Genomic DNA, 13,484 nt, shown 5'->3' with positions numbered 1-13,484 from the left:
CTCCTTCTCCCCCGACAGTCGCCGCTGCCATTCTTAACTCTGAGAGGGTAAAAAGATTAACCAGGGCTATTTTAGTCATTTTGGTCAAAATTGATGTCATTTTGAAAGTTTAGGTATGATTTTGGTCGAGATTAATGTCATTTTGAAAGTTTAGGTATGATTTTGGTCGAGATTGATGTTATTTTGAAAGTTCAGGGTAGTAAAATGAAATTATCTCTTTTCTTTTCTTGCCACTCGATTAAAAGAAGGGAAACAAGAATGATACAAAAAACATGAGAAAAGTATTGAACAAAACAAAGAGAGAAAAGCATGGAACGAATTGATCTTTAACTTGTAGCTCCCACTTCGCAGGTTCCATAGTTTGACTCTGACTAATTAGGTCGGCAGCGAGTAAATCATGTTCGACAAGTAACTACCCACATACGACGTGGACTGGCTTATTAGTTTATACACAAATTCTGGCAAATCACCGACGTTTGCCGACTTGTTTGGTGATTGATAATCGACTTCAGTATGTACTGCCGGCCAGTGTTCTATATAGTCCAAGTCATGAATTTAGTTAAGTTAGATAACTGACTCTTAGATTTAGAAAGTTACACATACAATGTGAATGAATGGTTAAAATTTATGACATGAATAAACATACACGAGATTGCATTGTATACCTATATATCGTATATACAAGAATTTGTATATACAAGAATTTATACGTCATTTCGCTTCTTGTAGAAAAAGAAAATAATGATAACCAAGTCATTTGTGAAAATATTAATGATCACTTATATATCTTAAAAATCTGTCTTGACACTCATAATCGGAACAAGATTTAATGGAAAATTAAATGCTAAAAATCAAGGAATATGAGTGCACAAAATGTGATGTTGCTTGTTCAAATTACAATCTTTTACTGCCCAGAAAAATGGTCCCTCCCTGGTCACAACAAGCCTGCCTCGAACAGATTTCTCCGTCGTAATGTCTCATCCACAAGCTTGAAAGTCTTCTTCACCAGCTTTTGATCAAGGGCAGTGGTTCTATAGATCTTAAACACTCGGTCCACGCGATCCGGGGTGGTGCTCTGAAAATACAACTCCTCAAACTTTTTCTTCACAAACCTGAATGCAAACATTTACGGTGGTTATTAAGCCTATACCAAAGTAGGTCCAAGCTAAGAAAACAAATAATTGAGTAGGTTTGGCCACATGTTGAGAGTGTCCATTTCTCTATCATGAAAATGGTTGAGCTTCAGTGAAGTTTTCAGCCAGCTATAGATATAATTCTGACCACAGATTGGACAAGAAACAGTTTTGGCAGAGCTATGGTAGATTTGTTCCTTCTGTTCTAAGCAAAGGACCACAAAGATGCAGACACTTACTCATACGCATGTTCAATTTCTTGTTTTCCTGTTGAAACTGGCTGGTAATCTTTGAACCACTCGCACACGTTAAGTGGCACCTACACAATGAATCATGAAGAATCAACAACCCATACTAATGTGAGCTTGCTGCTAACCAATAACAGCATACTGAGCTACTGACTCTTACTTTTAGAACCTTCTTCTCGAATATGTCAAACTTGTTTAGAAATAGCATGAAGGACGTTTTCTGCATCCAAAAGCAAAAATGTAAAGAGAGCATACGATGTAAAAGAGCCAATCTTCACAGAAAGGAACTGCCAGCCGCACACATGCGACACACACACAACAACAACTTAGAAGAAAAGGAACCTCAAAACAAGGTTGCTTCAGGACCCAGTCAAAAAGTTCCTTTGTTTCCATCATTCGATTCTTGCTTTCATCTTCAAAGAGTGTTTGATCATAACTGAAACACAAGGATCAAAATAAAAAAAGACTAATTCAGCTTGACAGTGGTATTTGACATGCTTATGCTGACATGATCCATGCAAAAAATTAGGGGGAAATTGCATACTCATGACAGAAACTAGTTTGAATTTCCCTTGTAATTTCCCCACCACAATTAATACAATAGTGTACATAAAACAACCTTCAGTGACAGCAATGGGAATTATTATGAAATAATCTCCTTACTGATGATGGTATTTTCATATTAACAAGGGTTCTTGGGGACTTTCTTAAGAGGTATTTTCCTGCCTTGACCTTTGCTTCACCCCAAAACTATTAACCAAGAAAATAAAATGACAACCACAAGCAAGACATGGACAGGTTGCTCTGAAAGAATGGCTGCTGAAGATTAGTCAAGAATCAGGATAAATTGCTACGATCATGCATGCAAACGAGGATATAACAGGGAGTTAAAGCAATGAGCATCTTACTCGCTAACAGCAGCACAAAATATAACAGCTGTAACACCTTCAAATAGATGGATCCATTTCCTCCTCTCGTTTCTCTGGCCTCCAACATCAAAGAGTCTATATACTTCGCCACTTTTCTTGTTTTCTCCAACCGGGCTGCCAATCAAAATAATCAGAGTTGATTGATTGAAAATTTCAACTGTATGCATGAGTTGCACTATCATAGAAATTTCTCATGAACTAAACTATATTCTAAAAGCATCCTCAAGTTCCTTTCATGTTTTGAAGTACTGTATAATGGAGATGAATGGATGGCATGATTAGAAATTTAGAAAAAAAAAATTATTACCTGAACTGGATCTCTACAACACCAGTTGTACGAACTCTTGCATAAAGAACATCCTCCTGCAATATCAAAAATGCAAACTTTCTGAGAGAATAGTTGTACCTTTTTCACATAGTGTAAACAGCAACAGCACCTTCTTCAGTTCAGGAAACAATCAATTAACAGTACATACCTTGGTTGGAATATAATTTGAGTCAGCTAATCTTTGTAAATTATCCATGAAATAGTTGGCACAGTCAGGAACTTGGAGTTCATTACCCCGAGCATATGTTTCCTACAATTGCATGAATGGGGAACTTCACTTAGAGCATTGGAAAGAAGACCAAAGCTGTGCTAAACCCAACTGTTTAAGCACTAGGAATGATGTCAAACAATTGGAATATATCAGTTACAAGAAGTTACAGCTACCTGAATTGCGGCATCTTTCCAAAGAGTCTCTATCTCCTGTGCAAGCTCTTTAGTCAGACGTGGATAATCCAATCTACCACCTATTTTTGACAGTTTCTCTCCAATTTCCTGATAGAAAGAAACAAACTTTTTACTTGGCGAACAAGCAGTTATGTTCCAGCACAGTATGAGCAACCAGGAGCTTAAAAGGACAAACTTCATATGTTGGCTGTAAGGATAATTCATATATTAAAAAAAAAGTGAAACTTTCAAGTATTGTACATTAAGTGATTAAACTGAGAAGGCAATTCAGTCAACTATGAAATGATGAGATCAAACCTGATTTTCACTGGAGATTTCATATGTTTCATTGTTATTCTGAGCGAGCTCCTTTGACCCATCATACAATATCTGTTCAGCCACATCACGCATACATTAGACTAACATTCATCTTCTTTTGCACCAAAGAAGAGTGTTTGCAGGAAAACTGTGTTTTCTGCTATTAAGAGCTCACACCAATGTTCTTTGTATTATGCAGAAAGGGAAATAACCAACACACCCTTTCAAGTATTGCGTACTTTTATGGTCTGATACACATTGGCATGTATGACTGAGATGTAGCTCTTGAGCTCTGCATCATCGAAGCCGGTTTGAAACAAAAGCTTTATCTGCATATAAACCATTTGTCATAATAGTGTATTTAGTATTTTCATTTCAGTAACATAGACTTTAAAATCTTAAACAGAAAAACATGTTCAATATCTTACCTGCTTGAAGATTGTGGACTTCCCTGACTCCCCAGCACCTTAAAACAATAGAATGATCACATTTAGTTGCACTCTTACAGAACCGAGAATTGCCTTTAATATGGATTGAACAGTACTAGACACCTCTTGGTCATAAAGATTCTAGTTTTCAACCAAAACCAGCTCAAACTATTAAGAACGTGATGTTCTGCATCCAAATAACCAGAAACATTTATGATATGTACCTAGTAGGAGAAGTTTCTGGATATGTTTTTCAGCCTTCGTTTCTTGTTCAATTCTCCTTTCAATTTCTGCAGTCTGGATGCAAGGCAATGACTATAAATTAGATGCTACAGAAGATGCAAAGAACAATATTTGAAGCATCATCAACCGAAAGAATCTCGCTGAAACAAATAAAATATAAAAAAAAATGCAAAGTTGCTCTGGCAACACTTGATCAATGACATAAAACAATTTGTATTATCATGCAAAATCCACCTGTGCGTTCTCTTCATTGTCTGCTTCATTGTAATGCCGGCTTTTGCTGCAGAGTGAGCCCATATTTTCTAACACAATAGACAGCATAGAAGATGCACAAGTCAAGCTCAATACCGTCTTACATGCATCTTCAATTCCCTTCTGTAATGTTCATACACAATGTGTTTCAAATGCACCTAATCACAAAGCTAAATGTCAAGGAGCAATAAAGATGAGCTAACACTTCCCCGGATATAAAAACATCGGCCCCAGCGCGCAACATTACAACTAAAAAGCAAAGTGCCAGGACATGAATTGGTTCTGAGCTAAAATGATAGAGTTCCCATTAATTCTAAGTTGCACAAACTAAAAAACATGTTGCAAACCACAAAATTCTAGTTCAATCAGTTAAGCTATTAAGAAAAATATACTAACTGTTAAGAATTTACCCATCTTCCAGAAATAGAAATAGCCCATCAAACACAATCACCAAGTAAACAAACCCAAAATGCTATTACATCAACCCAGTTCCTAATTCTTAACAATTTTCCCATCAACTAAAAATGTAAAAACTCCTAGTTCCAAGAACATCAATACTAGCCCATTAAACTAAATAACTACAAAAACAAGCCCTGAATGCTATCTAACCAACCCAGTGACTCAAACAAGAAACAAAAGATAATCAAAGACCTATTGATCCAGTAACAACACCAGAGATCTGTTAAGAACCTTAAACGAGCTAGAAGTGTGTTTACCTTCTTCAACAGAAAAAGGAAAATGGCCTTGGTTGAATCGCCAAACAGGAGTTTTGCTTTGTGTTGTCGAAACGTGGATGATGGAGTAGAGAGATTACGCAAAGGAAAAACCAATGTGGGGTGTTTAATTCAGAAGTGGAGAGAGTCCGTGTGTGATATAAGTGAGTGAATAGTTCACAGAGGAATCGAAATGAGAATTCAAGCGTTGGCTAAATCTGGAAACAAATAGTGAGAAAGAAACAGCGCCGAAAGCTGCAAAAGAGCCAGCCTTGTGTTTTTTCTTGGCTACTCACTTTCAGTCAAAGATGGAGAAGGAAAAGACAGGACCCGAAATTATTTTAAGAAACGAAACTGTGAAATATTTATATGGTTTTGTTAACAAAGATGAAGAAGAAGAAGAATAATAATATTATCTTCTTGGGACAATCCACGGTGTGTGTCTGAGACTATACACTTTTGACTGGCCTGTGTATTGTACTGATGAGTCTTGTTCTAGTTCCATTGTGTCATTGTGTGGGTGCATCTGCCCAAAAACATTGCCAGGTTGTGCCACCTTCTGGTGGGTCATGTGCTTCCTCCCTCCTTCCCATCTTTGTCCGCCTCCCGAACATCGGTGGAGGTGATTTTTTTTATTATTATTTTTTTTATAAATGGATTTAGAACCCAATCTACATGAAAAACTCAATCTCACGCCCGTTATTAATATTAATAGAATTTTGTACCACTAAGAGGGACGTAATACCTTTACCTCGGAGTGCACTATAAGCATTACATGAATCCTCATAGAGGACATCTTGTAAGAATATAGGATGTTGAGCTTACTGATATTTTAGTTTGCTGGCATTTCCATTTTCTTGGATGTGATCCTTGGCAAACTTTATGACTTGTATGAGGCAACGAGTGAGCTGACTGATTTAAGAGTTTTTTTTCATGTTAAATATGACATACAGTTTATTAATAACCGTTTACATATAATTGTATCGATTGCTTGATTTGGTTGTTCGGTTTATCTTTGTAATATTGAGGATTCATTTTGGTATTGAAATTTGGAGGATTCATACATCATAACGGCTTCATGCTCGATAATATAGTTTGCCCTTGCATTCTTGATCATATCGTCTGTCCTCTTACGCGAAAGTGGGTTACTCCATTGGTTATGGTTTTAGTTTTTACAACTTTAGTTATGGTTTCCTAAGCTCCTTTTTTGGTCCTCCACAATTTTATTTCTAATGTTTCTTTCTTTTCTTGGAGGACATAATACACAAACGAAGAATAAGGGTAACACCCGTTCGATCCAACCGATTCAATTGGGATGTTACTAGTTGGCCAATAACCTGAATTTAGTAGTCCAAATCTTGGCGTAAGGGCTTAGATCATTTCTAGTGGGGTGTTGAATTTTATGAGTTCTATTATGTTCCGGATTAACTATCATTACATTTGTTGAAAAGTATTATCTAACATTGAAAAATCCGGGGCATTACCTTTGGACTTTTAGAACCAATCTAATCATTTATGATTAACCTCTTCTCTTCTGGAATCTTTTTTGAGCGAATATATCAAGTTTGGATTCCAAATTTTTAATAATTACTCATGTAAAATGGAGCTAAAATCTCAATCAAGTTACCAAAGACAAAGAATGAAATAATTAGAAACTATAAATTAGATACCAGCCCAACTTATATAATGAGAGTCAATAAGGTAGTCCAACCTAGCTCAGAAAATGGATCTAATACCAGTGCAGCAAGCCTATTCAATCCACAGCCCAGCCCAAAACACCTCTCCCCAAATGTCCCAGCATAGCTAATAGCAGTCACAGTTTCAGACTCGGTCCTTGCACAAGAAGTTTTGTACAATGTGGTTGAACTGCACAGAATCTTCAATCTGCGGCATGTGTGATGTGTTCTTGATCACCTCCAGTCTCGCTTTCGTCCCCATAAGTCTGCAATCACAGCAAGAAGCAAAACAGTTTTCTGGGTATGATCGCTCAATAACAAATACATGATGACATCTCCAAGCAATTAGATTGATCAAGCAGTAACTGGCCGGAAAATGGTACTTACTGCTTCAGTTCAGTAGCCATCTCCAGAGGAAATATCTGGTCACTTTCTCCCCACACAATCAACACCTCCTATATTATACACAGCCCCAGTAGCAAATAAGCATTGCAAATCAAATTACTATATTAATTACTTAAATCATACAAATCACAGGGTTGCTAACACCTTATCATCAAGAGGAGAGATGTTTGCTTTGTCATCTCTTCCAATAGTCACTCCCTTCAAAAGTTCCATCTTCTCCTTCCTTTTATCCGAGTACAATTTCTACATCCGCCAATAAACACAGATGAATATATCTCTTATTAATATATCGATACATCAAGTAATCATCCTCTATAAATAAAATATATATAACACACATCTCAGACGAATTTCGAAATATTACTGTATCGATATATCAAGTAGTTGTCTTCTATAAACTTATCAATAACAAGTTCTACACACATTAGAAATATGGTGTATGAAGATAAAGATAATGTACCTCTATCAAGTCGTTCATGAAGAATTGAGGGATCATGTCAACTTTCTTAAACATAGCTAGACGGACCAACTTGCGGAGCTGCGCGGCGGTGGCCGGAAGCATGAGGTCCTCGATTTTCTCAACGTTAGCTCTCTTAAGCAACGCCTCGCTATCTCTCCCTCTCATGTTGACCCCAGAGCTAGCAATCACCACCTTCTCAACTCTCTCCGGCCACATCCTGGCCACGTGGTACGCCACGAAGCCACCGTAGCTGGTCCCCACCACGCTGAACCTCTCCACGCCCAGCTTCTCCAGCAGCTTCGCCACCGAGGCCGCCTGAAACGTTTCGGCTCTGTCGGGTGACGTGGTGGTGGACCTGCCGAAGAAGACAAGGTCGGGGACGTAGACGTTGAAGTTGGGAGTGAAGAACTGGACCTGCTTCCGCCACTGCCACATGGCGGCAGGGCCGAAGCCGTGGATGAGGACCAGACAGGGCTTGTTGTTAGGGATAGTTTGGTGGGGCCCCCAGAAGTGAAGGGTGGTGTGTTCGTCGAGCTTCATGGACTGCTGGGAGAGTCCGGAGGCGGCGAAGCAGCGGCGGACGTAGAGGCCCCATAGGGTTACGGGGCTGAGGAAGGAGGGCAGGATCGTCATTTTTGATCAGTGTGGAGGGAGATCAGAGAAGAGTGTTGTGTATTATTTGGGAAGTGATGAAATGGGAAAGTGATGATCGATTTTCTTCTGTTTTACCCTAATTTTTTGGAATAAAAAGCGTGTGGGAGTGAGAATTGAGATGCTTAATTTGCAGATGGGGGTTGGTTTAGGTGGATGGATTCCTTTCTTTTTGTGTGGGTGGAAATTTACTTGCGTAATATAGGCCTACCTTCACCAACTTGTCTGTCTTTTCTATAAATGGGATTGCCGAGCTAGCTAGTAGTTAGGGTTTATGAATTGTCTAGAGAGTTCTACATCTTCCCATGTCATGAAACACAATACGCTAGCTAGATCATTGATCGTGTATTGGTGTTTATATCCACACCATTTTCTACAGCTAAGTAGTGGCGGATCCAGGATGAAATTGTTACATGGCTAATTGTAACAAAAAAAATTAAAATTCAACCAATCTCAACAGTGAGAGAAATGTTTGTTAATTTGAGGGTCGCAAACGAGACAATCGAGGTCGAGTAAGTCCCTGATTGAGACGGTTAAGTAGCCCGCTAAAACGACTAAAATTGGGCAGTGATGAGAATTTGAGAGTAGCGAATTAGCAATCAAGGCTGGGGAGGTGGGGAAACAGGTAGATAGACGACGTTTGTGAATTTGGGAATTGAGATTCAAGAGTCGTTAATATCTAGCCAAAAACGACATCAACTTAATTAATAGTAACATGCCCAAGATGTCGTAATTCATATAGAAATATTCCGATATCATATTCTTTCTACGATTCAATACCTCAACAAAGATTCAAATATTCTTTAACATTCTTGAACTTTCATATCCCCATATCTATCTTAACCTCTAATAAACCCTAGCTATAGAAATCTATCTTAACCTCTGATAAACCCTAGCTATAGAAATACGACTAAAACCCCAAACTCCTAAAGTTTGCATAAGTCAATTATATATACTCACTGTTTAGAGATGAATATAACAATTAAGTCCTATTATTTAACATCAGATTCAATTTAGGTGCACTAGCTAGATAAAGATGTGCGTGTATATATATATAAATATATATTTTTTTAGATATGAAGTTAAGTTTTTTTTTTTTTTTTTACCTTGAAATTCTCACCTAGGCCTATCCCCTGTGTGCCTTGCATCGGATCCGCCAGTGCAGCTAACTATAATTCCAAATAATATGAGCACCCCTCCTCGACAAAGAGTGACACAATCGATAATATGATCATTTTATATTAACGGAGATGATATACCATACGATTTTGTTAATATTGGCAGTTAGCCGTTGTTAAGTTCAACATATAATACATGTTTTGATGTGATCGGTGCTAAATGTGTATGCGAAGGTTCAAAAACTGAAGAAAAGTAAAATCGAGCGTGCACTCTCAATTTTACAAATCATACTCATACTTCATACAACATTTTAGTATCTTAAAGTTTGTACGTTTGTAAGAATTTCAACTCAAAATGAATGGAACACGGAACTAAACGTCATTATCATGATTTGAGTGGAAGGCTAAGCAGCCTGCTGACGTAACCGGTTCCAAAAACCCAAATAAAAATAGACAAAAAATCAAATAAATAACACCAGCCCCGGCTGCTATGAAGAACCAGACGTCTAGTGTTGCTTCGTTGAAGTTGAAGTCAATAGCCTACATTGTGTTATACTGAGAATAATTAGCAAAAAGTTAATGGGGTTGAACAATGAAATCGACTAGGCAAACGAGGTCATGTACTAATGTACTATTATATAGTACTAAGCTATACATAAGAGCCCACGTCGCTGAGCTTGTTTGCCAGATCTCTCTATGAAATAGTGTACTTTTGTCCATTTCCACCAACTATGACATAGATGGAAAACAACTGATCAATCTTTCATGATCCAACCATTCATATTCTTCCGAACATTGCAGAGGCAGAGACTGTAATCTTACTTGATGAATATCACTTGCTGGGTTTACTATTGTGGGAAGGTTGAAAGCTAGGGATTACCAAACTTTGTTGCCATATAATCATTTTTTGACTCAAACCATTGTTAATGTTACATGTACTATATATAATGCATATGCTTCAATATCACCAAGTTATGAACCAAGTTTTCGAAACTATGCAAAATGTCATTCCTGGAGAACATCTGCAGAGTACTAGTGCATCAAACTAGCTGATCTCACTGGTGTGCGCTCTGCTTGTGTCATCCATTCGAGGCGGCAAATCAAAGGTAAATAAAACCCGGCCAAATACTCAATTCATATTTCATGTCTTCATGCTTATAATCACCAAGGGAATTTGTTGTTCTATATATCATGGCCATCTTTGAGCTTTCCAGTTTAGCCAAAAGACAAGCTCAGGTTTACACATTCTAGGAGCTTTCCTTGTTGCCATTGATGAAACACAGCCTTGGGAATTCTCTATATACAAAGCCAGCAGTGGTGTTTTTCCAGTTGTCACCATGCTAAAATCTGATCTTGACCTCGTAACACCTTTACTATTCAAGATATTATACAGCATAGCCTAACTTACCTACCCCAAAAAATGAGACATTAGGCCAATAAACAACTAGAGCTATAGATTCTGAATATCATTATATACCCTTTTATTTTTCTTAGTGGATTGCCTCAATAGGTATGTTTTTTTCCTTTTTCCTTTTTTTTTTTTTCCTATTTTAAGCATAGGAGCTTTTTATAAATTCATCTATAAATCGTTTGGTGCTTCATGTAGTTTGTATAGCCAAGAAAAGTCAAGAGTTAGGCAAGTCATTCGCTGTACAAATTGTATTTGAATAATGGAGGGTGTTGCGGACTGCAGAGAATTATGCATATATATGTATGGTTGGTGAGAAAATGAATTATGAGGTCTCTCATCTTCAGCCTTCTTGGAAATCCTGCATAATTTCCATCCTCGTCTCAGAAGTCGTTGGTTAAGTTTCTGGAGTCTGGAGTGTCTCATTCTCAATATGACAGCAGAGAAGGTCATCACATGGAAATGCATTTTCCCAGTGTGTTGTTCCAAGAGTACTAGTGAATATGCAGATTCCACAAGACAAGTCCAAGATAAGCAAACCCCTTTTCTGCAGCAAAGGCTGTCCATGTCAGATGTAATTAGCGACCCCAGCTATGCAGATGATCTCTCCAATTCTTTTTCCGGCCTAAATCTTCATGTGTTTTCGCTATCGGAGCTTAAAGTTGCAACAAACAGCTTTTCATGGAGTAATTTGCTTGGTGAAGGTGGCTTTGGACCTGTTTACAAGGGGTTTGTTGACGACAATCTTAGGCCTGGAACATTGAAGGCTCAGCCTGTAGCAGTCAAACTATTGAACTTGGATGGCTTTCAAGGCCATAGAGAGTGGCTGGTATGTTCCCTTAGCTCTTACACGAGTAATAATGTTCATGTAATGGATGAAAGTAGTACGTCTGAGTTCTGATTGATTGTATGCAATGATTTTCTTTATGTATAGGCAGAACTTGTATTTCTTGGACAGCTGAGGCATCCCAATATTGTTAAGCTGATCGGATATTGTTGCGAAGAGGAGCATAGGCTTCTGGTATACGAACACATAGCCAGAGGAAGCTTGGAAGATCAACTCTTCAGAAGTGAGTTTCTTATTTCCATTTCCCTTCACATTTGTGTTAATCAGCTGCCAACTCTTCTAGTATTAATCGGATCAGAGTTTTTTAGGATATTCTGCCGCTCTTCCATGGTCAACCAGAATGAAAATCGCAGTTGGAGCCTCTAAGGGCCTAGCCTTCCTCCATGAAGATCATAGGCCAGTCATATTCAGAGATTTCAAAACTTCAAATGTTCTTGTAGACTCTGTAAGTTTCGTTCTGAATTCTCCTTCTGACTTTATACATGGCATGCAATACTAGGAAAACTAACTAACAGTCACACTTCTTCGCCTTTTCAGGATTACACAGCAAAACTCTCAGATTTTGGGTTAGCAAAGGATGGTCCAGAAGGAGAAGAAACACATGTGGTAACACGTATACTAGGAACTCAAGGGTATGCAGCCCCTGAATACTTAAGAACAGGTAACCCCAATTCAGTTCAAGCTAGCTTCTTAAGCAAAACATAACCTCTCATGATGAACTTAAATCTAACACGTTTGAATTCAGGTCACTTAACAACCAAGAGCGATGTGTATAGCTTTGGAGTAGTTCTATTAGAGCTGTTGACAGGAAAAAGGTCACTAGACAGAACCCGCCGGAGCCGAGAACAATGCCTTGTGGAATGGGCAAGGCCTCTGCTGAAGGACCCAAGAAAGCTCAACAGGATCATAGACCCAAGATTGGAGGGACAATATTCCACCAAAGGGGCAAGAAAGGCAGCTACATTGGCTTATGCTTGCTTGAGCAACAACCCCAAGTCCAGGCCTATGATGACCGATGTGGTTATGATCTTGGAGTCTCTTCAGGGATTCAACGAAGCCTTAATTTATCAACCATTTGTTTATGTCGCACCAAGTGAAGAAAAGGATTGCGATGAAGAAAAGGGAGACTACCATTGCAGATACACCCTCAAAGAATTTCTCAAGACGGAATTGACTTGATACACAGGATATTGGAACAGTGATGTGCTATTGTATTTTCCTAACCATAAAATGGTGGAAAAGAATGAAGCATATATGAATATATATGATATGATATTGATTAAGATGCACTTAGACTGAGAATAGACCAAAAACCTAACGTGTGTCTCAATCAATAAGGCAGCCCTTGATGATGTTAATAGAGACTGGAATTTCAAGTGTCCATCACCACCAACCCAGGGCTTGAAATTTTAACCCAGGTAGGCCAGAACTTCATTAGGCTTAGTGTTTAACCTTCTGGCGTGTGCAAGACGTTTCTTCTTTGAGTAGAATTGGTTGTTTAGCAACCATATTAATGATTTCCTTTTAATATGAGATAAACGTTCTGATATGGACTAGAGAGAGTCGCACCAAATTAAAGTTGGCATATTCTCTTTAGCACATAAACATATATATAGATTCTGATCATGTACATTATTTTGTACGTTTCTTTGATATATCATGTGCATATTTCTGTTTCTTTTTCGTTAATACGGCAGTGTCTGTCTCAAACTAGATTATCGATCAAGCAAATAATCCTCTCATCAAGAATACGACTAACAAAATTTTCATCAGGACAAAAGTGAATAATGTTTTCAGTGTCTATTTTAAACTAGATTATCAATCAAACAAGTAATACTCATCATAAAAAATATGATTACAAATATTTTATCACAACAAATGCGATTAACCGGTGTAAGATAAAAGCACAATAATTGAGAAGATTGGTTGATCAACCGTTGTAA

The 13,484-nt window shown here is 38.0% G+C and overlaps 3 protein-coding genes across 3 annotated transcripts; 1 reads left to right on the top strand and 2 right to left on the bottom strand.

Moving 5' to 3' along the window:
* Positions 1-763: 763 nt before the first annotated feature.
* On the bottom strand, positions 764-5,232 carry LOC101297561 (guanine nucleotide-binding protein alpha-1 subunit-like). Its single transcript, XM_004303406.1, has 14 exons — positions 4,980-5,232; positions 4,246-4,421; positions 3,993-4,065; positions 3,769-3,806; positions 3,580-3,669; positions 3,341-3,412; positions 3,023-3,130; positions 2,787-2,888; positions 2,618-2,673; positions 2,290-2,424; positions 1,724-1,817; positions 1,542-1,601; positions 1,373-1,452; positions 764-1,112 (listed from the first exon to the last, which is right to left on the bottom strand). The coding sequence occupies exons 2-14, from the start codon at positions 4,330-4,332 to the stop codon at positions 935-937; spliced, it is 1,173 nt and encodes a 390-aa protein (XP_004303454.1). The 5' UTR covers positions 4,333-4,421; positions 4,980-5,232; the 3' UTR covers positions 764-934.
* Positions 5,233-6,759: 1,527 nt separating this feature from the next.
* Positions 6,760-8,348, bottom strand: LOC101297270 (dihydrolipoyllysine-residue acetyltransferase component of acetoin cleaving system-like). The gene is made up of 4 exons (XM_004303405.1): positions 7,518-8,348; positions 7,202-7,300; positions 7,040-7,107; positions 6,760-6,918 (listed from the first exon to the last, which is right to left on the bottom strand). The coding sequence occupies exons 1-4, from the start codon at positions 8,148-8,150 to the stop codon at positions 6,798-6,800; spliced, it is 921 nt and encodes a 306-aa protein (XP_004303453.1). The 5' UTR covers positions 8,151-8,348; the 3' UTR covers positions 6,760-6,797.
* Positions 8,349-10,369: 2,021 nt separating this feature from the next.
* Positions 10,370-13,045, top strand: LOC101296980 (serine/threonine-protein kinase At5g01020-like). The gene is made up of 6 exons (XM_004303404.1): positions 10,370-10,392; positions 10,893-11,523; positions 11,629-11,764; positions 11,850-11,986; positions 12,079-12,202; positions 12,287-13,045. Exons 2-6 carry the CDS (start codon positions 11,128-11,130, stop codon positions 12,718-12,720), a joined length of 1,227 nt encoding a protein of 408 aa, XP_004303452.1. The 5' UTR covers positions 10,370-10,392; positions 10,893-11,127; the 3' UTR covers positions 12,721-13,045.
* The last annotated feature ends 439 nt before the right edge of the window (positions 13,046-13,484 follow it).

The sequence above is a fragment of the Fragaria vesca genome, linkage group LG6, assembly GCF_000184155.1.
Source record: "Fragaria vesca subsp. vesca linkage group LG6, FraVesHawaii_1.0, whole genome shotgun sequence".
Taxonomy (NCBI): Eukaryota; Viridiplantae; Streptophyta; class Magnoliopsida; order Rosales; family Rosaceae; genus Fragaria; species Fragaria vesca.
This window is presented reverse-complemented; position numbering and strand designations above follow the sequence as displayed.

Coding starts and splice junctions, on each gene's coding strand:
- LOC101297561 (XM_004303406.1), bottom strand. CDS start 4,332: ATGCTGTCTATTGTGTTAGAAAATATGGGCTCACTCTGCAGCAAAAGC. Junction 1,818..2,289: donor TTTTGTGCTGCTGTTAGCGA/GTAAGATGCTCA, acceptor CTTGTGTTTCAG/TTATGATCAAACACTCTTTG. Junction 1,453..1,541: donor TCGAGAAGAAGGTTCTAAAA/GTAAGAGTCAGT, acceptor TTCATTGTGTAG/GTGCCACTTAACGTGTGCGA.
- LOC101297270 (XM_004303405.1), bottom strand. CDS start 8,150: ATGACGATCCTGCCCTCCTTCCTCAGCCCCGTAACCCTATGGGGCCTC. Junction 7,301..7,517: donor TCATGAACGACTTGATAGAG/GTACATTATCTT, acceptor TGGCGGATGTAG/AAATTGTACTCGGATAAAAG. Junction 6,919..7,039: donor ATGGCTACTGAACTGAAGCA/GTAAGTACCATT, acceptor CTGTGATTGCAG/ACTTATGGGGACGAAAGCGA.
- LOC101296980 (XM_004303404.1), top strand. CDS start 11,128: ATGACAGCAGAGAAGGTCATCACATGGAAATGCATTTTCCCAGTGTGT. Junction 11,524..11,628: donor AAGGCCATAGAGAGTGGCTG/GTATGTTCCCTT, acceptor CTTTATGTATAG/GCAGAACTTGTATTTCTTGG. Junction 11,987..12,078: donor CAAATGTTCTTGTAGACTCT/GTAAGTTTCGTT, acceptor TCGCCTTTTCAG/GATTACACAGCAAAACTCTC.